General features: G+C 35.4%; 1 protein-coding gene, 1 long non-coding RNA gene and 1 pseudogene across 2 annotated transcripts in view; 2 read left to right on the forward strand and 1 right to left on the reverse strand.

The window, feature by feature from the left end:
• LOC140629432 (outer dynein arm-docking complex subunit 2-like) overlaps window positions 1-24,560 on the forward strand; it is a 216,335-nt gene that overhangs the window by 130,583 nt on the left and 61,192 nt on the right. Inside the window, exon 21 of the mRNA XM_072818908.1 lies at window positions 257-371. Coding sequence (XP_072675009.1) covers window positions 257-371 — 115 coding nt within the window. The remainder of the gene's footprint in view (window positions 1-256; window positions 372-24,560) is intronic.
• The window catches only part of LOC140629434 (uncharacterized), a 187,104-nt gene that overhangs the window by 32,844 nt on the left and 129,700 nt on the right, over window positions 1-24,560 (reverse strand). The gene's annotated exons all lie outside the window — the stretch shown is intronic.
• Window positions 622-23,000, forward strand: LOC140629436 (serine/threonine-protein phosphatase PP1-gamma catalytic subunit pseudogene; annotated as a pseudogene).

Here is a 24,560-nt window from a genome sequence, read left to right on the forward strand (position 1 = left end):
CACATCCAGGGTGGAGCCCAACATGGGGCCTGAACTCAGGACCCTGAGATTAAAACCAAGCTGAAACCAAGATTTGGCTGCTTAACCCACTGAGCCACCCAGACTCCCCGGCTGTTGTTAGTTTTGAAAAAAAAAAAATCTAAGCCAAATGTCACAAGGAGAAAAATAATTAGAGTTGTGTGGATAGATAGGCCACTTAAGTTTCATTCCTAAATACTAATTACAGTTTATACTTCTGTTTTTGGTCTCACATTAGAATAATTGATCGATTAGATGGAGTTCGTTTGCTATGGTCCCTGCTGAAAAATCCTCATCCAGATGTGAAGGCCAGCGCAGCTTGGGCCCTCTGTCCCTGCATCCAAAACGCTAAGGTAAGAACAGACTACAAATCAATCCCTTCTTGAATCTCTAATATTATATTGAATAATGTCATCACAGGTCACTAGTTGCTTTCGACTTATTTTTGGTCTGATTTATCTAGCAGAAAAGAGTACTGAATGTTTGTGCCAAAATAATTTTTGAGCAATGTCTTTTCCTGGTTAGTTTTTAAATGCCAAATGAAACTAGGCTCAGGTGGCAGCGCTTACCGTGTTCTACCTGGCTGGTGCAATTGAAACAGGTATGTCAGGTAAGTCAAGAGGAAGAAAAGTTGACTGTTCTTATCTCTTGGGTGATAAGAAAATTGTATATACCTACTACTTTAAGAAACATAAAATTACTTCTATCTTATTTATATAGCTTGAAATATGACAGTGAAAGATCGTTAAGTTCTTTGTTACTTTGAAAAAGTAAAATACAAAGAACCAAGGATTAGCATCAATTAAAATAATTAAAATAAAGTAAAATTATTTCATGAATCCCACTTTTCTTAGCTTTCAATAAATACTGGATATAAAACCCATAAATAAAATTTTTACATGACAAAAAAAAGGCTGAACTGGAAGTCTTTTAGCTCTTTTGTAAATTTATTATTTTCTTTAAAGATCTCTTTTCAGCTTGATTTAAAAAATCTAAAGGATTTTACTCCTATAATAAATTTAACATGACTCTAAATATCATTGTAAATATTTGTGACTAGAAATAATCTTTTGTAAAAAGTGAATTGTGATGTGTATTGATAATAGAAGAAATCTATTACAGACTGGTCAATGAGCTATTTTTTATATAAGAGCAAAATAAGTGTAATAAAACATAAAGATAAAAACACCTCAAGTGTCAACCTACATGAAAATGAACAACAGGATGATACTATGATCATACAACGCAGTAGTGAGAAACAAATGTATTTCAGTAATGTATTCATCAATATCAATACATCTTATAAATATATTGAGCAAAAATACCAAGTTTCAGAAGTAGATATATAACATAATTCCTATTCTTTAAGGTCCACAAAAATTTTTTAAATGTAAAACGTAAATGATAGTATTTAGGGATCATTTAGGGATCAAGAAAGAGTCCACTAAGGAAATATCACTACATATCCTTGATATCGATAAGCCAGTATTAAGAAGCAGAATTAACTTCAGAGGAAACAGATAACATAAGGAATATAATATGAAATTTTAAAAACTTATATCCTCGGAATGACCCAAGGGGAATACTATACCCAAAAAGGCTGTTATATTAAAAAAAAAGATACGTTCATAGATTAACAAAGGCTTTTTGGAGATTAAATATAGATTTGGTGTGGCATCTGGGTGGCTTAGTTGGTTGGACATCTGGCTCTTGATTTCAGCTCAGGTCATGATCTCAGAGTCCTCGGATCAAGCCTCATGTCAGGTTCCAAGCTCAGTGGGAATCTGCTTGAGGATTCCCTCCCTTTCCATCTCCCTCTGCCCTTTCCTCCCTCTAATAAATACATAAACAAATCTTAAAAATATATAGTTTTGGCAAAACAATAAATTTAATAGAAGAGACAAATACTAGATATGTTTGAGTAATTATCTGAAAGATAAAGTCTAGTAAATAAGAATGCAAAGTAAAAGTAAAAAGAAAGTAGGCTGGTGATGGGGGAAAGTTTGAAAATATAGCACAAGAAAATACACAAAAGGAAAGAGAGCAATTGAAATAAAGAAAAATCATCATTTAAAAAATGGAGGGAAGATTCTGTAAAGTGAAGAGTTAAAGATTGTAGTCTTCAGATTGAAAAGATCCACTTAGTGCCAAGCAGGAAGAACAAAGACAGTTATCTATACCTTGACATAAATTCAGATTGGACATTTCCAGAAAATTAGAGGAAGGGAAAAAATTACATAAGAACAAGGATCACACCAGTATTAGACTTAACATCATTCACAATAAATTGTAAAAGAAAATGGAACAAATCCTTCACTGTCTTTAGAGGAAAGTATTTTTATCCTGGAATTCTATATCCTATAAAAACTAGCATTCAAGTGAGTATAGAGTAAGGACAGAATAAAGACATTTTTCTTTCAGAAATGTCAAGACTCAGGAAGCTTATTCCCCATAAACCTTTTCTGGAACAAAACCCCAACAACTTTAGACTATTTTCCAGCAAAACAAAACATTCTTTAAAAAAGAGAATAGCATTTGTTATAGAAACAATAATAAGCAAATAACTCACTGGAATTTATAGGTAAATATAAATTTTTGTTGATAATATGTCTCTCAAATTTTAGAAAATTTCTAAGAAAGAATTTAAAATTAATGACATAAAATAAAATAAAGGCAGATAATATTATCACAGTAGCAATCTGAATCTAAATTACTAGATGATTCAAAAAAATGTATTGGGATCCCTGGGTGGCACAGCGGTTTGGCGCCTGCCTTTGGCCCAGGGCGCGATCCTGGAGACCCGGGATCGAATCCCACATCGGGCTCCCGGTGCATGGAGCCTGCTTCTCCCTCTGCCTATGTCTCTGCCTCTTTTTCTCTCTCTGTGACTATCATAAATAAATTTTAAAAAATTTTTAAAAAATTTAAAAAAATGTATTAGGTAGTGTAAAGTAACAGGTAAACACATATTAAAAGTCTTTACTTTTCCCAGAGAAGGATGCTGTGGATACTGGTTCATTCCCAATCATCACCAAAAATATAAACTTAAATACAGAATTTAATTTTGTTTTATGATGAGATACCATTTTGTATATAGATTAACAGTTCTACATAGTGCTGTTATGTGTAAATTATGTCCTTTATTCTCATGGATTTTAATTACAAATTTGCCTATTTACAAATTTGCCTATTTATCTTATTATCTGTAATAAGACATTCTGTAAGAGACACACCAGTATTTTCATTTTCATCATTCCTGCCCAGGATTTCTGTCCTGAATATCTGACTATTCTAGCAACCTAAACTGAACCACACTCAAACTAAACACAACCCATCATGCTTGTCTTTTAGCCCCTGGCCCCAAGTCCTACATTGGATCCAAGCCTCCATAAAGAGCTCCTACTTTTCCATTTCTATTGAATCTTCCCTGCGCATTATCTATTCCTACCACTTTAGTGTCTTTGAATTTTTCTCAAGGAAACCTCAGCCCCCATCTTATCACTCCTGAGGAAAGAGCAGATGCATGATCTCTGCTTGTTCACTACTCTTTAAAAAAAAATTCATTTATTTATTAATGAGAGACACAGAGAGAAGAAAGAGACATAGGCAGAGGGAGAAGCAGGCTCCATGCAGGGACCCCAATGTGGGACTCAATCCCAGAACCCTGGGATCACCCCCCGATCAGAAGGCAGATGCTCAACCACTAAGCCACCCAGGCATCCCTGCTTGTTCACTACTCTTACCAAGAACTACACTCCTCTGTATGCACTATCATTTAGGCAACACAAACATTTGAAGAATTTTAAATAAGGATGTGATGTGAGCAGATTGGTTAATTAGAAAATATGAGTAGGTGATTAATTAGGCTTGTGCAGTGGTTCGGGTGAAAATAATTAGAATCTGACCTGACACAGTGGCAGTGTGGGCAAAGAGAAGAGTCAGTACAGAAATCATTGCAGGGGCACTTGGGTGGTTCAAGTGGTTGAGCATCTTTTGATTCCAGCTCAAGTTATGATCTCAGAGTTGTGAGATCAACCATGCTGGGCATGGAGCCTGCCTAAGATTCTCTCACTATCTCCTTCTACCTCTCCCCTACTCTCTTTCTCTAAAAAAAAAAAAAAAAAGAAAGAAAAAGAAAAAGAAAAAGAAAGAATTGCAAAGTAGAATCAGATATTGGTGTGTGATTGGTATTGGCTATGCAAAGGTGATCAAGAGAGAGTTTGAGTTTTTGTTTTTGTATTTTAACTTTGACAACTAAGAAATGGTAACTTTACAAAACATGAGAAGACCATGATTTCAGGCAAAGATGGTGGATTTGCAAGGCTCTTGTTTTTTTGAAAAATCCTATTTTCTATGATGAGAAGGTAAATGAGTATTGTATGGTCTCTCTCCTTCATCTTTATAGAACAAAACTTATCTTCCCAAGGTAGAAGGATACCTCAGGGATAGAGTATGAAAGAGGTCATGTGCTCAGAAATGCAAAAAGAAGAAAGCACATTCATAATATTGAAAAATCGTATCTTATTGTGTATACAGATCCCAATCTATGGTTTAAGATAGCTCAATCTAATGGAAATTTCTGTGATTATGGAAATGTACTCTTCAAATATGGTAACCATTAAGCCCCCTGTGGCTATTGAGCCCTTGAAATATGACTAGTATGAATGAGGAATTGAATTTTTAATTATATTAAGTTTTATGTTAATTAAATTATTTAAATTAAATTTAAGTAGCCATATGCAGCTAGTGGCTGTTGTTTTGGGAAACCCAAGTCTAAGATATGCAAATAATGGTGGGTTGTCTTTTAAGGCACCCCTGCAAAGAGCTGTAAACCTGAAGTTTTACATAACATAGGTTACATCCTCACTCTGTAAAATTTAGAATGTAAATAAAAACAAGGAGTTTTATGAGTTTTCTCCTACAAGTAAAAAGTGTTTTTTTAATTAAAAATAAAAGCAAAGGAAAAAAATTACCTGTAATCTCAGTACTTGGGGATAACCATGATTAAGAGTTAGATTGGAGTTTTTCCCTTAACAATGAATTGTGAATACCTCTCTTATTCTCTCTATATCTTTCCACACCCTGTCTAGTTTCCTTAGCTGTATAGTATTTTGTTGTATGGCCATTTCATAATTTATTTACGCATTTAAATTTCCAGTGTTAAAGGAGAATGAAGTTAGTGAAACAAAAATTTTAATTTGAGCTATTCTAAAAACATGTAAAAAAATGAAACTGGACCACTTTCTTACACCATATACAAAAACAAATTCAAAATGGATGAAAGACCTAAATGTGAGATAGAAAATCATAGTAATCTCTCTGACATCAGCTGTAGCAACATTTTTCTAGATATGTCTCCTAAGGCAAGGAAAATAAAAACAAAAATAAACTTTGGGACTATATCAAAATAAAAATTTTCTGCACAGCAAAGGAAAAATCAACAAAAATAAAAGGCAATCTATTAAATAGGAGCAGATATTTGCAAATTATATAACTTATAAAGGTTTAGTATACAAAATGTATAAAAAAATGATACAACTCAATACCCTCCAAAACAGTAATCCAGTTTAAAAATGGACAGAAGACATGGACATTTTTCCAAGACACAGATGACCAATAGACATGTGGAAAGATGCTCCATATTACTCATCATCAGGGAAATGCAAACCAAAACTACAATAAGATATAACCTCATACCTGTTGGATGGCTAACATTAAAAGCATAAGAAACAACAGGTATTGGTCAGGATGTGAAGAAAAAGGAACCCTCTTACACTGTTGGTGGGAATGAAAACTGCAGCCACTGTGTAAAACTGGAAAATATTTTTCCTCAAAAAATTAAAAATACAACTCCTTTATAATCCAGTAATTACAATACTGGTATTTATCCAAAAAATACAAAAACACTAATTCAAAGGGATACATGCACCCCTATGTTTATAGCAGAATTATTTACAATAGCTAAACTATTAGAAATAGCCCAAGTATCCATTGATGAGTGGATAAAGAAGATGTGGTACACACACACACACACACACACACACACACACACATATATATATATATATATATATATATATATATATATATATATATATATACTGGACTATTACTCAGCCATGAAAAAGAATAAAACCTTGCCATTTGTAATAACATGTATGGAGCTAGAGAGTATCATGCTAAGTGAAATAAGTCAGTCAGAGAAAGGCAAATACCATATGATTTTACTCATATGTGGAATTTAAGCAATAAATGAGCTTAAATAAAGGAGAAAAGAGAGAGACCGAGACAGACTAAGAAACAGATTCTTAACTATAGAATACAAACTGATAGTTACCAGAAGGAAGATGGGTGGAGAGGATAGAGGAAATAGAGGATTAGGATTAAAGAATATACTTACCATGATGAAAAAAATGAATAAAATGATACGATGGGGATTAAGGAATACACTTGCTATGATGAACACTTGGTGTTGTATGGAAGTACCTAATATCACTGTGTTTTGAAACTAATATTACACTATGTTAACAAACTGGAATTTAAATAAAAACTTAAAATGATAAGAAAAATAAGCAGATGATAACCAAAAAAAGAGGAAGTGTGGTCCCACATATTAATTTGGCCAGAGATTTTCTTCTTTAGTTAACACGGTCATTCCCAGGTATGTGTCCTTCTAGGACTCTCAACTCTTCATCCAGATTTGTGTTGTAAAGCAGATTCCATGGTACTTACCTCTTTTCACACTAGATTGTCATTTTACTGTTTTCACCATAATTAATTTTATGTATGTAACCTATAGCTTTTTGCATATAGCATCTCAATTAACTGCACAATTATTTTTGCTTCTGAGGAAAGTAAGTTGTCAGATTATTTAAACACTTGCTGAAGATCACATAACTAGAATGGTAACTGAGCGTATGATATGACCCAGTTCTAACCCCATATCCTGTGCTATGGTTCTACCACAAAACAGCTGCCACCCACATCAACAAACAAGTTTCTACAGTTTTCTTTTCATTTTGAAGCTTTTTCTGGACAGTTCCTTTGTGAAGAAAAGCCCTATTGCTCCAGAAAATATGGGATTTCTTAAAGTCTTAGGGCTCTTTTAAGCTTTGAGAACCTCAAAAATGTAAATGCTACAAGCTTTAAAAAAATATCATTTAGTGTGCCACTTTGAGAGAATATTTCAAATATTTCAAGTCTTCGATTTGTCATACAATGGGGTACCACTGTGTTGATAATGGGGGGCTGTGCATGTGCGGGATCAGACATTATGGGAAACCTCAGTACCTTCTGCTCAATTTTGCTATCAACCAAAAACTGCTCTAAATGACAGAGTATGTTTTAAAAAAAGAAGCTTTAAAAATCATTTAGAATTGTCATTATTTAACTCTCTTTGACACTTGTTCAGTTTGGGAAACTTTAAAATTTTACCTTCAGTGTTTTGTTTCCAACAGTATTTGCCATCCTCAATGAGAGACTAAAAAACTAAAATTTAAAAAGAAACAACCACATGCTTTTCAAAATTCACAAAATTAAATGAAAATGAAATGCATATAATTGAATTTTCAAATTTTGAACCATTTATACTCTGAAGTAATTACAGTGTAAACCACACAAAGACATTTGGGTCTTGCTGTATTTATTTTAGTAAGCTTTCAACAATGTTTTTATAGTTTATTGAGTAATCCTTTTTCACACTAAACCTAATTAATAATTCAAATCCATGAATTGTTGGGCTCTTTGTTTTTTCAATTCTTTTACCAAAAATTAATCACAAATCAGGAATAGAAAAGATTTGGTTTTGGTTTTGATTCCATTTTCAACCTAGGACATAGTAACTTGAGGGATGAATAATTTTTTATTCCTATTTCATCCACATATTATACCTAAGGAGATACAGCATCTTCCATTACTTCCATTGGCTTTAAGTAAGTGTGAAAGATAGCTCTCAAATATATAACGATGCCTGAGAGGAACATGTTGTAGTATTAATAATTAGTAAATGGACTGGATTTATACTTCTTAAGCACTTACATTTAAATTTTCATTTTGCCTTAAAGAGTTTTGTGACAATACACGAATACAGTAAAGTAGAAGTTAAAATCATATTATATTAATATAATTAATATTATATTAGAAGTCAGCAGTGATTTCATTTAATCTCTGGGCAAATCAGATAACTTCATTAATTCAGCAACATTATTTCGCACTGTTTGCCAAACCCTCTGTAGGTACACATTACATTTTGTATGCCTTTTTTAAATAATCTTAACATAAATGCATAACATTTATGCAGTTGTTTCCAGTGTTAAAATACAGAATGAGGTTAAACAAAATAGTTGAGACTTTCTAGAATGTTCTTTCACTTAGAAAAAGTAAAGTTACCTTTGACCTAATGGTAGAGATACAAACATAGTAGCTCAGGGAAATGTTTTATAATTGACATTGCATCATAGGTTAAAGGGCAATGTTTTCCTTGGTGGTATGTAAATATAATTGCACATTTTACAATCAACTGCCTTTTGGATTAGCTGAAATAATATGGATAAAGATACTTGTAAATGTCTGTATGCATGGAGACAGGTTATGTGTACTGGAACTCTTCTGGGGCCTCATGTTTTATTGAACATCACCATCCAAAATTTATCCTACTCAATTATATTCAATTTAGCATTTTCTTTTTTCTTATATTTTATTTATTTATTCATGAGAGACACACAGAGAGGCAGAGACATAGGTAGAGGGAGAAGCAGGCCCCCTGTGGGGAGCCTGATGTGGGATTCCATCCCAGGACCCTGGGATCATGACCTGAGCCAAAGGCAGGTGCTCAACCACTGAACCACCCAGGTGCCCTCAATTTAGCATTTTCAAGTAGCAGTTTGGATATTCTGTTGTTTTTACTTGAATTAAAATAGTTTTCTAATGAGATTATAAATTCTGAAGGAGAGTAGAGGCAGGAAACATTTTCTGACTATGCAGGGCTTCCAGCTTGCAGTAAAATTAAGGAACTAGAAGATATCTTGCCAGATACTTTGGTCTGTTCTTCCCTCCTCCTCCCCACCCCAGCCCCATTCAAGTAAGTTAATGACTCAACTTTCTAGGAAAGATTGTGTTTTATTTTCTAAGAAAGAATTTCCACATAAGATGCTTTGCAAGTCATTTAAGCTTATTAACTTATGAATGATAGGATTTAGCACCATTTTGAAATAAAGAATTTCTTTGTCTGGATTAAGAACACTGACAGAAATGCTGCAGAAATCAGCTGTCAAATATAGCTAAGAGCAACATAAATGGGAAGAAAGCATAAGCCAAGCCTTCAGACAGCTTATGCTATGTCAGGGTCCCTACCACGTCTGTCAGGCATCATGAAGCCTAAGCACACTATGTTTGAGTCCATGTGGAGTGGATATGGTGAAATGTCAACTGTTCAAAACAGATGTTATCCACTTTTTATATTTTTAACACCAGGTGTATTAGAACACATTTTCAGACCTGTAAAGGAAATGAGATGTGAAAATCAGTTCTAGTGAATGCATTGCATCTTTTCTTGCAAAGGAGTATTTAAAGCGACATATCAGTGAATGAGCTAGGCAGCAAAGTACTAAGGTACTGACTTGGGGGATCCTTGAGACAAATAAAGATTCATAATCTGATTTTGTACTGCAGCTGCATTATAGTTGTTAGAGACATAAAACAAATGGAATGTGACATCTTCATAGTAAGGAGGATTGACACTCGCACCACTAGACCTCAATTAGAAAACATAACATTTTCCTTCATTTTTGAGAAAGTCGGTAATAGTTTTTGATAGCTTCTCAGTGGTAAAGAAAATATGGTACATGAAAGAGGTATGTTTTGCAAGCTTAATAATTCTTTGTTTCTTCTTTATATGACCGGAAAATCAGAATGTGAAATACGAACCTGTTTTATGTCATATATAAAACTTGGAAGAATATCCAAGACAGAAAATAAGCATTGTTCATCAGTTCTTGATAGACTGAAGAACAGAAAGCTGAACTGAAATAACCACAAAAAATTCACTGCATATTTTTCTAAGTCATTTTATTTAACAGCGTACCATTGTAAGGTGAGAGTTTTTTTGTGTGTTAGGCTTGAGGAAAATTTCTTGTTTTTTTTCCAATTAAGCTTGCTGAAAAGGATAGAGATCCTCATGACCTCTATAGTGAAGTTATTTAGTAAATTTCATGAGCCCTAAGTATGGTTGCAGACAATTAAAGTACTGTGTAAAAAGTCTGAGAGATTTGTAAATAGAAGTGAAAAGCCATTCCTTTCAAGCTGCATGATCAAACACATTTTTGGGAGAAAAACAGTGGTTGAACAGGTGTTCAGTATTACAAACTTGTGATGCAACAGCTGGGTCTGGCAAAAATCCATGTATTAAATTCTTTGTTCTTAAGAAGCAAAACTCTGCTGCAGAGCGTCAACTCAAATTTGTGATACAGAAACTCATATAAAGAATATATAATTGGTACATTGCTTCTAATTATTTTCCTGTCTTTCACCAACATTTATGAGAACCATTTTCTTTCTTAAAACATTGTTGCATTTTTATGTTATTTCTTTTTTTGTATATTTTTATTGCAGTTTGATTTGCTAACAAATAGTATAATACCCAGTGCTCATCCCGCCAAATGCCCTCCTCAGTGCCCATCACCCAGTCACCCCAACCCCCTGCCCACCTCCCCTTCCACTACCCCTTGTTCGTTTCCCAGAGTTAGGAGTCTCTCATGTTTTGTCACCCTCACAGATATTTCCCACTCATTTCCTCTCCTTTCTCCTATAATCCCTTTCACTATTTTTTATATCCCCCGAATGAGTGAAACCATATAATGTTTGTCCTTCTCTGATTGACTTACTTCACTCGGCATAATACCCTCCAATTCCATCCACATCGAAGTAAATGGTGGGTATTTGTCGTTTCTAATGGCTGAGTAATATTCCATTGTATACATAGACCACAGCTTCTTTATCCATTCATCTTTCGATGGACACCAAGGCTCCTTCCACAGTTTGGCAAGATAGTATTTGATTTTCTTAATTCTGTTTCTTTTCGTTAATTTTTAAAAAGTTTTTAATAAGAAAAAGTGGAAGTTCAGATATGTTCATTTGCCTTTTTATCAGGCTAATTTGTATTAAAGTGTTATATTATAGCCATCATTTTTGAATTAGATAGGAAACAGGTATTCTCATTTTTAGAATAACTATTCTGCATGTATTGTAACCCACTTGTAGAATTAGGAAGAATACTCCAAATAAGTAATATATCCATGAGATCATTTGGCTTTGTCACTTCCCTAAACTTGATTTTGCTAGCTGTTTAGAAAATAATGTCTGGTTCTGAATTTTGATCTTAGAGGAAAATAATCGCTAGTAATTTCAAACCCAGTGGCCTAAGGAGCTCCTCCAAACAGAGTAGCTTATCAGAGACATTTGTGAATGATTCCCCAAAAGGGAAGAGAAAAAGTTACTTTCTGTGAGGTTGGAATACACGTTTAGGCAATTTTAGCCAGGAATGTCAAGCACTGAGTGTGGATGAGGCCAGCTTCCTGACTGCAGGTGTGACGGAACACAGCTGATCAAACAGCACAGGAATCTGACATCACACTGTTTACCTTCAGCTGTCCAATGACCCATGCCCAATCAGGAAGCCAAAGAGAAGCTAGAGAAGGCATGTGTAGTGGTGTAGTTTCATACTAAGACTACTGCCATAAACATGGTTTATGAGCTTTGATTTGGTCATGTTTGGACTGTCAAATGTATAGCTGTCCAATGGTGTGCCTAACAGGCTACACAGTTTCGTTTTGTTTTAAATCTGAAAGCTCCTTAAAATGGGATCCATGTTTGTGTTCTGCCTATTTGGGGTCTGCTCTCATTTTAAAGTCACCAAACAGTTTGAAGTATACTCATCTGGCTCCCAGTTCCCCAAATCCTAAAAGATTAAAGTGAATTGTCTTACAAATATTTTTTTTTCCGTATGCCACATTTTCAAGTGGTGGATTCATGAAGGACCAAAACAATAGTGAGGGTGTTAAACGGCTTATCTTCAGACTGCAGCTGGAAGGACCACCCCATCTAAGGTCAAATCTGTGGCTTTCACCTACATTCCTCCCCTGCTCTGGGGCTGCTCTCCCCTACCATGTACTTCTCAGACGCTACCTCCAAAAAGGGCTGCCGTGTAGGTTGCTAGTGTAGGAGGGGATGGAATTGACAGAGGTGTAATATACAGAATGGAAAGTTACAACCAAAGGTATAGCCTATTTTTAAAAAATTTAAATTTTAGTTAACATGTAGTGTAGTATTGGTTTCTAGAGTAGAATTCAGTGGTGCATCACTTACATACAACACCCAGTGCTCATCACAACATGTGCCCTCTTTAATACCCATCACCCATCTAGCACATCCCCACTCTCCTCCAACAGACATCTCACTGATGTTCCTAGTCACAAAGTTACACCACTCTGTTTCTCTAGACACACATATTTACACAAGAAGTAGCCATACACAGTAGTTAGTAGTGTTTTCCTGCCTCCTTTCATGAATGTGGAAGCCCCTGTGTACCCTTGTTTTTAAGAAGTGAAATGGATTTGGGTCCCATGCTTGGAATACTTTTATTATCCTACTTCTAGACCTAAACTCAGCCTGCTCAAACTTTAGCTTCATTGGATTATTTTCTTCTAGGTTTTTTTTTTAATTTATTTTTTATTGGTGTTCAATTTGCCAACATATAGAATAACACCCAGTGCGTCTAGGTTTTTATAGTTCAGGTCTTACATTAGGACCTTAATCCATTCCAAATTATTATTTTTTAATATAGAAAAGGTAAGGGTCCAACTTAATTCTTTTTGCATGTGGAATCCAGTTTTCACAACACTATTTGTTGAAGAACTGTCCTTTCCCCATTGAATGGTCTTGGCAGCCTTGTCAAAAATCATTCCACCACATAGCCAAGGGTTTATATCTGAGTTTCTTATCCTATTCCCTTGGTCTACATGTTTGTTCATATGTCAGTACCACACTCTTTTAATTACCATAGCTTTGTTGTAAGTTTTGAAATCAGGAAGTCTAAGGAGTCCAACTTTTTCTTTTTCAAGATCATTTTGGCAGTTCAGGGTCTCTGGAGATTCCATATAGATTTTAGGATGAATTAATTTATTTTGGCAAGAAAAAGTATTGGGATGTTGATACATTCATTACATTGAATCTGTAGATCACTACGGGTAGCACTGCCATCTTAACAATATTAAATCTTTCAATCTATGAACACAAGATATCTTTCCATTTATTTGTATCTAATTTCTTTACCAATCTTTTATAGTTTCCAGTGTACAAAGCTAAAAATTCATTCCTAAGTATTTTATTCTTTTAGATGCTATTCTAATTGGCACTGTTTTCTAAATTTCCATTTCACATTGTTCATTGTTAATGTATAGTGCAAACACAACTAATTTTTGCATATTGATTTTGTAACCTACAATGTTGCTGAATTCAGTTACTAGTTCTACCAGTTTATTACAGAATTTAGGGCTTTCTACATATAGGATCATGTCATTTGTGAATAGAGATTATTTTTTTCTTCCTTTCCAATTTAGATCTTAAAATTTCTTTTTCTTGGGGTGCCTGTGTGGTACAGTGGTTAAACGACTTGGTTTTGGCTCAGGTCATGATCTCAGGAGCATGAGATCAAACCCCTTGTGAGGCTCTATGTTCAGCATGGAGTCTACTAGAGATTCTCTCCCTTTCTCTGCTCCTTCCCCACTCACACACTCTCTCTTACTCTCTTTCTCTCAAATAAATAAATCTTTAAAAAAAATAAAATTTCTTTTTCTTTTTGGACTTCCTAAGTACTATGTCAAATAGAAGTGATAAAAACAGGCATACTTGTGTTGCTCTTGACCTTGGAGGGAAATTTTTCAGTCTTTTCATCATTGATCATGATAGGAGCTGTGAGTTTTTCCTATCTGGCTTTCTTTATGTTGAAATAATTTCCTTCTATTCCTAGTTTGTTGACTTAAAAAAAAAATCATGTAAGGGTATTTGATTTCGTTTAAATGCTTCCTGTGCAGAAATTGACATGTTCTTATGGATTTTTACTTTCATTCTCTTAATGTGGTATATTACACTTACTGATTTTCTTATGTTGAACCATCCATACACTTTAGGAGTAAATCCTATTTTGTCATGGTGTATAATCCTGTTGAATTTGGCTTGTCAGCACTTTGTCAAGAATTTAGCATCAATATTCACAAACAGTACTGGTCTATGGTTTTCTTTTTGTATAGTGTCTGTCTAGCTGTGGTATCAGAATCATAAACTGAGGTTGAGAATATTAGCTCTTTAATTCTTTGGAAGACTTTCAGGAAGATTATTGTTAATTCTTCTTTAAATGTTTGGTGAAATTCACCAGTAACACCATCTAGTCCTGGGCTTTAACTTGTCATGAGCTTTTTGATTGCTGTTTCAATTCCCTAATTATAGATATATTGATTTTCTATTTCTTCATAATCCAGTCTTATTAGATTATGTGTTTCTAGAAATTTGTTCATGTCATCTAAGTTATTCAACTTGTTTGCATACAACCATGCATAATATTCCTTTTTGATCTTTTTTATTTCTTTAGAATTGGTTGTTATGTCCCTTCTTTTATTTCTGATCTAAATTACTGGAGTCTTATCTCTTTTTTTTCTTGGTCAATCTAGCTAACAATTGGTCAATTTTACCGATCTTTTTCAATAGCCAACTTTTGGTTTCATTTATATTCTCTATTGTTTTGCTATTTTTTTTCCCTCTAGGAAATAGATGGAAATAGGAAATAGAAAATAGTTTCTCCTTTAACCCATTGGTTATTTAAAAGTGTGTTATTTAATTTCCACATATTTGTGAATTTTCCAGTTTTCCTTCAGGTGTTTATTTCTGTTTTCATTCAATTATTGTGTTTGGAAAAGACACTTTGTATGATTCCAGTCTTTGAAAAAAATTTAGACTGGTTTTGTGGCCTAAAATCTTTAGTCTGGACATTTAGTCCTGTTTGTGGCCTAAAATATTTAGTCTTGGACAATGTTCAGTCTTTTCATCATTGATCATGATATGAGCTGTGAGTTTTTCAATGTTCCAAGACTAAATGTTTGGAAATAATCTCTCTGTCCCTTTCTCTCTTTTTTTCTACTGTGACTCTCATAATGCCTATGTTGATCTCTCTCTCTCTCTCTCTCTCTCTGGCTCTCTCTCTCCCCTTTGCTGCTTAGAATCAGTAACTTCAAATGACCTGTCTTCAAGTTCACTGATTCTTTATTTTGCCTGGTTGAGTCTCTTTTTTATCTCTAGTGAAATTTTCAATTTAGCTATTGTACTTTTCAATTCCAGAATTTCTATTTGGTTCCTTTTTTTTTTTTTCATTATATCTCTTTGTTCATATTCTCATTTTGTTCCTATGTCATTTTCCTTATTTCCTTTAATTCTTTGTATTTTCCTTTAGCTTTGGGATACTTAAGACAATTGTTTTAAAGCCTTCCTGATACATTTGTTCCTTCGGAGATGGTTTCTGAGGATATATTTTGTTCCTTTGAATGAGCTGTGTTGCCTTGTTTCTTGGTATGTGTTGTGATCTTTTAAGCGGGCATATGAAAATACAGCCACCTTTCCTAGTTTTTCCACATTGGAAAAGTGGAAAGTTAGTTAACAAGATCCTGTCATTTCTATTGGAATCAGCCCAGGGTGAAGCTATAAGGTCTTTAGAGGTCTTTTCTGGGCATGTGTTCTATCTGGGCCTGTGTGTATCCTTTTTAAAAACTTCCCTGTGATTATGGCTGTGTTTAAATATCTTAATTTATCAAAGAGTCTCACTCCAGCTTCTCTTTGGGGGCATAGATGTTTTATTATATTCCTCTGTTTGTAATCTCTTGCCCCCAGGTATATGTGAATCTAAAGTCCCCCACACCACAATGCCTGCCACTGCCTTCCATAGTTTTTGCCACCTCAGGTCCAAACTCTGCCACAATTTCCTGTCTGAGCTCTGAGTGAGGTGAGATAGAAACCAGTCTCTCTGAGGTAGCTCATAGGCAGGCCAGAGTGTTGCAGATAATTTCCAAGGTAAGGAACTGGGAGTTGATCTGCTTCCTCCTGTGTCATTGCCTGGAAGAGGGTGGGACAAGAGAAAGAAAAAAATGCCAGGAAATTTCCTGAAGTTTTTATTGTGACTTTTTCTTACTTCTTTGCTATAGATCTCTGAACTGGTTTCCAGAGCTCCTATACAGTTTATATTAGTTAGTCTGTGGTAGTTTATCCTACTTGGAATTCATTAAGATACATGAATATATAGGTTAAAGTTTTTCATCAGATTCGAGAAGTGATTGCCATTATTTCTTCAAATATTCTTTTGGGGATCCCTGGGTGGCGCAGTGGTTTGGCACCTGCCTTTGGCCCAGGGCGCGATCCTGGAGACCCGGGATCGAATCCCACGTCGGGCTCCCGGTGCATGGAGCCTGCTTCTCCCTCTGCCTGTGTCTCTGCGCCTCTCTCTCTCTCTGTGACTATCATAAATAAATAAAAATTTAAAAAAAAAAATTCTTTTGGCCCCTTGTGTCTCTCCTCTTCTTCCAAAACTCCCATATATGTAGAATGGTATGCTTGATGCTGTTTTATAGATCTCTGATGATGTGTTCATTTTTCTTCATTTTCTTTTGTTTCTGAAGACTGGATAGTCTGATTGGCCTATCAGATTCATTGGGTCTCAATAAATCAAGTTCATTGAGTCTCTCTTTTACATGCTGAAATCTGCTATTGGTCCCATGAAGTGAATTCCAATTCAATTACTGTACTTTTCAACTGAAGAATTTCTAATGATTCCTTTTTTTTAAAGAGTATATTTATTTATTCATGAGAGACAGACAGAGAGAGAGAGAGAGAGAGGCAGAGGGAGAAACAGGCTCCATGCAGGGAGCCCGATGTGGGACTTGATCCCAGGTCTCCAGGATCACACCCTGGGCTGAAGGCGGCGCTAAACAGGTGAGCCACCTGGGCTGCCCTCTAATGATTCTTTTTTATATGTAATTTCAATCCCTTTATTAATATTCTCTACTTCCTGAGATACGGTCTCAAATTTAGTTGTTTAGGCATGGTTTCCTTTAGTTCCTGGAACTTATTTTTAATAGCTGATTTAAAGCCTTTATTAAATCCAAGATGGTACGGGCTTCCTTAGGGTCCAGTTTTATTGACTGATTTCTTTCTTTGGTTATATTTTGTGGTAAACATTCCCCTTTCTTTGTATGTCTCATAATTTTTTTTGGAAAGAACTTAGTATTTTAAATAATACAATGTAGAAACTCTGGAAATCAGATTTCCTCCTTCTCAGGGGTTGTATTTTTGCTATGTGTTGCTGTTTTTGCTTTTGTTTCTTTGTTAGTTACTTTCTTGTACTAATTCTATAATGTCTATTCTTTGTCAGTATGGCCACTGAGATTTCTGCTCAGTTACTGAGCAAATGAGTTACTGGTCAGCAAATGAGTTAACAGAAATTTCCTTAAATTCTTTTCACCAGTAGGTTTCTCATCCTTAATGAGGTGTTCTGTGTATACTTTATGGCACACATTGAACACTCCAACAGTTTGCAACTTTCCCCTTTATTTCTGCTTGTGTAGAGCCTCAAAGTCAGCCAGAGATGAGCATTTAGGGCCATCTCAGGTATTTTCTGACCATACACATGCCCTTCACTTATATGTGGCATTTCAGATCCCCACAAAAATGTTGGAGTTTTTCAAAGCCCTCTATGGACATCCCATTTTTAAAATTTTCCTTTTTAATTATGTTTGGGCCAGCCTCTCATTTGTCCGAACTGATGAACTGATATTACCATATCAAACAGGTTTTATGTTAAATAATTGCCACTGATAGTTTTTATGACACGCCTTGAGAATAGGGCTTTCCTTAATGAATAAGCCCTGAGGTAAAGACAAAGCTTTGGAGCTTTTCTTAGAACTTGCCATTAAAGACAACCTACAGAATGGGAGAAGATATTTGCAAACGACATATCAGATAAAGGGCTAGTTTCCAAGATCTATAAAGAACTTATTAAACTCAACACCAAAGAAACAAACAATCCAATCATGAAATGGGCAAAAGACATGAACAGAAATCTCACAGAGGAAGACATAGACATGACCAACATGCGTATGAGAAAATGCTCTGCATCACTTGCCATCAGGGAAATACAAATCAAAACCACAATGAGATACCACCTCACACCAGCGAGAATGGGGCAAATTAACAAGGCAGGAAACAACAAATGTTGGAGAGGATGCGGAGAAAAGGGAACCCTCTTGCCCTGTTGGTGGGAATGTGAACTGGTGCAGCCACTCTGGAAAACTGTGTGGAGGTTCCTCAAACAGTTAAAAATATACCTGCCCTATGACCCAGCAATTGCACTGTTGGGGATTTACCCCAAAGATACAAATGCAATGAAACGCCGGGACACCTGCACCCCGATGTTTATAGCAGCAATGGCCACGATAGCCAAACTGTGGAAGGAGCCTCGGTGTCCAACGAAAGATGAATGGATAAAGAAGATGTGGTCTATGTATACAATGGAATATTCTTCAGCTATTAGAAATGACAAATACCCACCATTTGCTTCAACGTGGATGGAACTGGAGGGTATTATGCTGAGTGAAGTAAGTCAATCAGAGAAGGACAAACATTATATGTTCTCATTCATTTGGGGAATATAAATAATAGTGAAAGGGAATATAAGGGAAGGGAAAAGAAATGTGCGGGAAATATCAGAAAGGGAGACAGAACGTAAAGACTGCTAACTCTGGGAAACGAACTAGGGGTGGTAGAAGGGGAGAAGGGTGGGGGGTGGGAGTGAATGGGTGACGGGCACTGGGGGTTATTCTGTATGTTAGTAAATTGAACACCAATAAAAAATAAATTAAAAAAAAAAGTCAAATCACAAGTGTTCTGTTGGGATAGAGCTTTAGGCGGAGCTCCAAACACATTCTTCTCCTCCTATGGTTGCTAGGCTACAGGTATTCTCAGATAACATAGTTTCTAGCTACTATCAAGCTGGGGAGAGGGAGGTGGGAATAGGGAAAGTTTTTAAATGCCACAAAACTTATTGTTCTTACTGAGATCAAGCCATTTTTCTTGCATAAACATGCTGAATTATGAACTTTTCATTATATTCTAGAGTTCTAAAGAAATTACTTTTGCCAATTTTTGCTACTGTTCTCATTCTTATAGAAGATTCCAGAAGCACCCTCCCTCATCTATTCTTTTACTATTATTATTATTAATTATTATTATTATTATTATTATTTTATTTATGATAGTCACAGAGAGAGAGAGAGAGGCAGAGACACAGGCAGAGGGAGAAGCAGGCTCCATGCACCAGGAGCCCGACGTGGGATTCGATCCCGGGTCTCCAGGATCGCACCCTGGGCCAAAGGCAGGCGCTAAACCGCTGCGCCACCAAGGGATCCCTCCCTCATCTATTCTTAAACTAAATGTGGGCATTTCAGATCATCATCCATGTACTGACTTTGTAATAGCAACACAGTCTGAATTGTGCACATCAGTCATTCTCTATTCTAGATGCACATTGCCTTCAGAGCTTTAAAAAATATATTCTCATGCAAGAGCCCCATCCCCATTCTATGTATTGAGACTATGGCCTAGGCATTCATATTTCTAAAAAAAAAAAAAATGACTCCAGGGGGCACCTGGGTGACTCAGTTAAGTGTCTGACTAGATTTCAGCTCAAGTCATGATTCTCAGAGTTCTGGGATCAGGCTCCATGCTCAGCAGGGAGTCTGCTTGAGATTCTCTCTCTCTGCCCCCCACTTCTTCCACCACATGTGTATGCTCTCTTTCTCTCTTTTTCTAAAATAAATAAATCTTCAAAAAAAATCACTCCAGATGATTATAATATGAAACCAAATTATTTTTTTTATTTTTATTTTTTAGATTTTATTTATTAATTCATGAGAGACACAGAGAGAGAGAAAGAGAGAGGCAGAGACACAGGCAGAGGGAGAAGCAGTCTCCATACAAAGAGCCCGACATGGGACTCCATCCCGGGTCTCCAAGATCATGCCCTGGGCTGAAGCAAAACCGCTGAGCCACCCGGGCTGCCCTGCCTGAAACCAAATTATTTATTTTGAATTCCACAACATAAAATAGTATCTTAACATTTATGAGGCTCCTAATTTGCCAAATGAATGAATACATGAATGAAAGTGATTTTAATAAAATAAACAAATTTATTATCTAATTATACTCAAGGACATATTTTTTTGACAACTCATTCCCATTTGGCTCTTAAAACAGGACTGACATGTAGTAAAAATGTTGCTACTTGAGTTATATATATTGAATATATTCATAAGGGTGAATGACATGTGGAATAAAATAAATTTCATGTGCTTATTCCTTAAGTTGGTATTTTGTTGTGCCAACTATTGGTAACATATACATTCTCAAAATATTAGAAAAATAACACTAGTAACAGCTATTATATGCCAGGCACCTTGTTATATGCTTTATATGTATCCTTTTAACAACCTTCAGGAGGTAAATACTAGCTCCATTTCATAGATGATGAAACTGAAGTGAAGTTATGTAACTTGCTCAAGGCTTTATAACTAATAGTGATGAAACTTAGATGTGCCCCCCATGTGTTCTCATTATACGACTTACACTCTTAAACCAGTAGTTTTCAAACTTTGGTATATATTGGAGTCATCTAGAGATATGTATGGTTGCTGACTCCCACCACCATACACTTAGATTTAATTGGTATGAGGTCCAGCTTGAGCTTAGAGAAAGTTAAAAATTCCCCCTTGGAATTCTAATGTGAAACACAGTTTGAGAACTACTGCCTCAAAAAAATATTTTTTTCTACCTCTAAGAATGCTTAGATAAATTACTTACCTCAAAATATCCAGATGGTTCCCTTGGTTTTTCTAAGTTTTACATAGAAATACATTTTTACAAAGTGAAATTTACATCTAAAAGCTTCTCTCTTTTATATGAAAATTGCTCAGTCCATTTTATGCAATAAAAGGAAGCTGGAAATCCCATAAATGCAGGATGTGGGAGTACTGGCTGTATAATAATTCACTTAGAAATGATACAGGGATTTTGGCTGACAAAGCTTAATGTGAACAAATAGGGCAATGTAACTGCTGAAATAGTAGGTGTGATTGGCCACACTAGCAGAAATACTATATCTATTTCACAGAAGATAGGAATTCCTATGCACTCTCCTCTAGTCAGACCACATCTGACCATGTTGTGTTAAACGCTGGGTGTGTTTTAAGAGAAACTTTGATAAAAAAGAGAGAGGAGACCCATGAAAGTCATTTCATGTGAAAATTAAAGGTACACATCACAGAAGATAAGGTAGACAAGATATCTGGCTTCAAATATTAGAAGACCATTCATGAAAATGTAGATTAGTTGCCATTAGTATGTTATTTTTCAGGTTGGTTATGAGTTAAATAGACTCTTATCTATCAAACTGAGATATTAACCACATATTTACAGAAAAAATGTGATGTAATAGACCAAACAAGTAAACCTTTTGAAAACGGTCTCTCCATAAATGAGAGACTCTTGGTTTTTTTAAATAGTATTTCATGTAGTTAAACTTTTTTTTTTTTCCTGTCAAGATTATGGTTTCAAGTGTCATTCTTAGTGTGGTCCTTGCAACTCACTGTTCAGAGGCATCTGACTGGATTTTAACCTGAAGTTGCTTGACAACTGTGTGTTATTGAGTACAAGTGGGAAGAAGTTGTAAATATATCTAATATTGCTTCTCATGGTTCCGGTGAGGAGAGAAGGAGGAAGCAGAGAGCGGGGCAGTTAGGGGGGATAAACTCAACGTCAACAGCATCATCCAATGGCTGCAGGAAGTGAGAGGGTCCAAGCCTGGTAAGAAAGTCCAGCTACAGGAGAATGAAATCCGAGGACTGTGCGTAAAGTCCTGAGAGATCCTTCTCGGTCAGCCTATCCTACTAGGCCTTGAAGCGCCACTCACAATAGTGGTGATATCCACGGGCAAGACTATGATTTGCTTCAACTTTCCCACCAGAAAGCAACGGTGCCTTGGGGACAGGGGAAGCAGTCATCGGAGACTACCTGCCCCTCACTGGCTTACAAAATCAAATATCTTGAGAATTCTTTCTTCTCAGAGGAAAACATGAGTGTGCCAGCATCAATAGAATTTATGGATTTTATGATGAATACTGCTTTAACTGTTTACCGATACCAGCCATCGTGGATGAGAAGATACTCTGCTGTCACAGAGGTTTATCACCAGATCTTTGATCTATGGAGCAGATTCGGCAAATTACGTGACCAACTGATGTACCAGATCAGGGTCTTTGTAATCTTTTCTGGTCTGACCCCCTTAAAGATGTCTTAGGCTGAGATGAAAATGACAGAGGAGTGTCCTTCACATTTGGTGTAGAAGTGGTTGCAAAATTTCTCCATAAGCATGATTTGGATCTTCTATGTAGAGCCCATCAGGTGGTTGAAGATGGATATGAATTTCTTGCAAAGACGCAGTTGGTCACTCTGTTTCCTGAACCCAATTATTTTGGAGACTTTGACAATGCAGGTGCCATGATGAGTGTGGTCGAGACTCTAATGAGTTCTTTTCATATTTTAAAGCCTGCAGAGAAAAAGAAGCCAAATGCCACGTGACCTATAACACCTCCAAGGGGTATGATCACAAAGCAAGCAAAGAAATAGATGTCATAAAAAAAAAAAAAAAAAAAGAAATAGATGTCATTCTGACACTGCCTAGTTGGGACTTGTAACATAGAGCATATAACTTTCATTTTTAAAACTGTAATGTATATTGGTCAGCTTGCTCAAATAGTGTTTAGGGGGCCCCCTCTTCCATTTTTTGAGTTAATGAATGGTATTTGCTGGTTATAACAGCAAATGAAAGACTCTCCACTCCCAAGAAAAAAAGTTTTTTTTTTTTTTTTTTTTAAGATTTTATTTATTTATTCATGAGAATACACAGAGAGGAGAGAGAGAGAGGCAGAGACACAGGCAGAGGGAGAAGCAGGCTCCATGCACCGAGAGCCCGACGTGGGATTCGATCCCGGGTCTCCAGGATCGCGCCCTGGGCCAAAGGCAGGCGCCAAACCGCTGCGCCACCCAGGGATCCCAAGTTTTGTTTTTTTAATTCTGTATTCCTTTTGCAAACAACTTTAATGATGGTGTTAAAGTTGTACAACCCAGAACATTTTATCCTAAGGGGTAAGTGTACAATTGATCTTTTTAAAATTCAGTTCAATCCATGAATAATGTAAATGCTCATTTTCTTTAGGATATAGAGAGCCCTAGGGTGCTCAATCTGTACATGTTTTTGTCATGAAGTGCATACTGTTTATACAAACCACTGTGAATATATATATATATATATATTTAGTTTTGTTTCAAAGGGATTGCTTTTTTTCTCTCATTGTCTTATCATGTACAAAATATTTTTTATAGTTATCAATATTAGGATTAACTCAGCCTTGCCAGCATCACTGGTATGATGTATATTTAATTAAAGTACACTTTCCCTTACCATATATTCAAAATGACAATTAAAGCCATTATTTAAAAATATATATATCTAATATTAAAAATTAAATGCATATATATGCACACATATATTTATATAATAGCTATTTTATGATAATTTGACTTACATTTGTTCAGCTTTTTGTACTAATTATATGCTTTTTTCAAAGTCATCATTTAAGAATGTCATTTAATTAACTCTCTAAGCCTCTGAATAGGATACACAATGGTTTCTCACAATTTAGACCTCCTTATTAATATAATAATGTATCTAAAACAGAATCAACACAGGACATAGGAAGATATCACAGAAAACTGTGATATTTAAGAAAATTATCATAAATTAGGCTTGGGAAGTAGAGAAAATCAAAACCATTAAATTTGTTCTTTTTTTTTTGTGATTTAATTTGATAGAGCTACCCTCAAGGTACAATGCATTTTCAGCCATGCAAATCTACACTCTGAGGAGTGAATCAATTATTTTACCTGAAATTAATTTACTTTTACTTCAGTTTAGAATGAAAAGAAAAGGTAATAACTGATATCCTCACCTTGATTTTTGAAGAACTGCATTTGAAAGTTGAAGGTAGTTCTAAATCAGTAAATTTTTTTTAGCTGTTGGACTTGTTAACTCCTAGAAACAGAACAAGGATCTTACTGTGTGACAGAGCGACACAAACAGCCTGTTCTCCTTGTGTATATATGTTGTATTTAAAATTTTTAAAGCATTTGATGTAATGAATATACTTTTAGGACAAGATTTGCCTGTTCAGTTTTGGTTTCTCTGACATGCTGTTCTAATGTGAAAGTAGCATTTTTGGAATTTTTTATATGCAATGTGCTATTTTTAAATCTTTTTCAAATACTGTATTATGCATTGTATGGTTTCTGTATGGCATAAAACAGTATTTTTATAGCCCTTCTGGTTAAAAATTTTTGTT

This window comes from Canis lupus (genome assembly GCF_048164855.1).
Source record: "Canis lupus baileyi chromosome 5 unlocalized genomic scaffold, mCanLup2.hap1 SUPER_5_unloc_4, whole genome shotgun sequence".
Taxonomy (NCBI): Eukaryota; Metazoa; Chordata; class Mammalia; order Carnivora; family Canidae; genus Canis; species Canis lupus.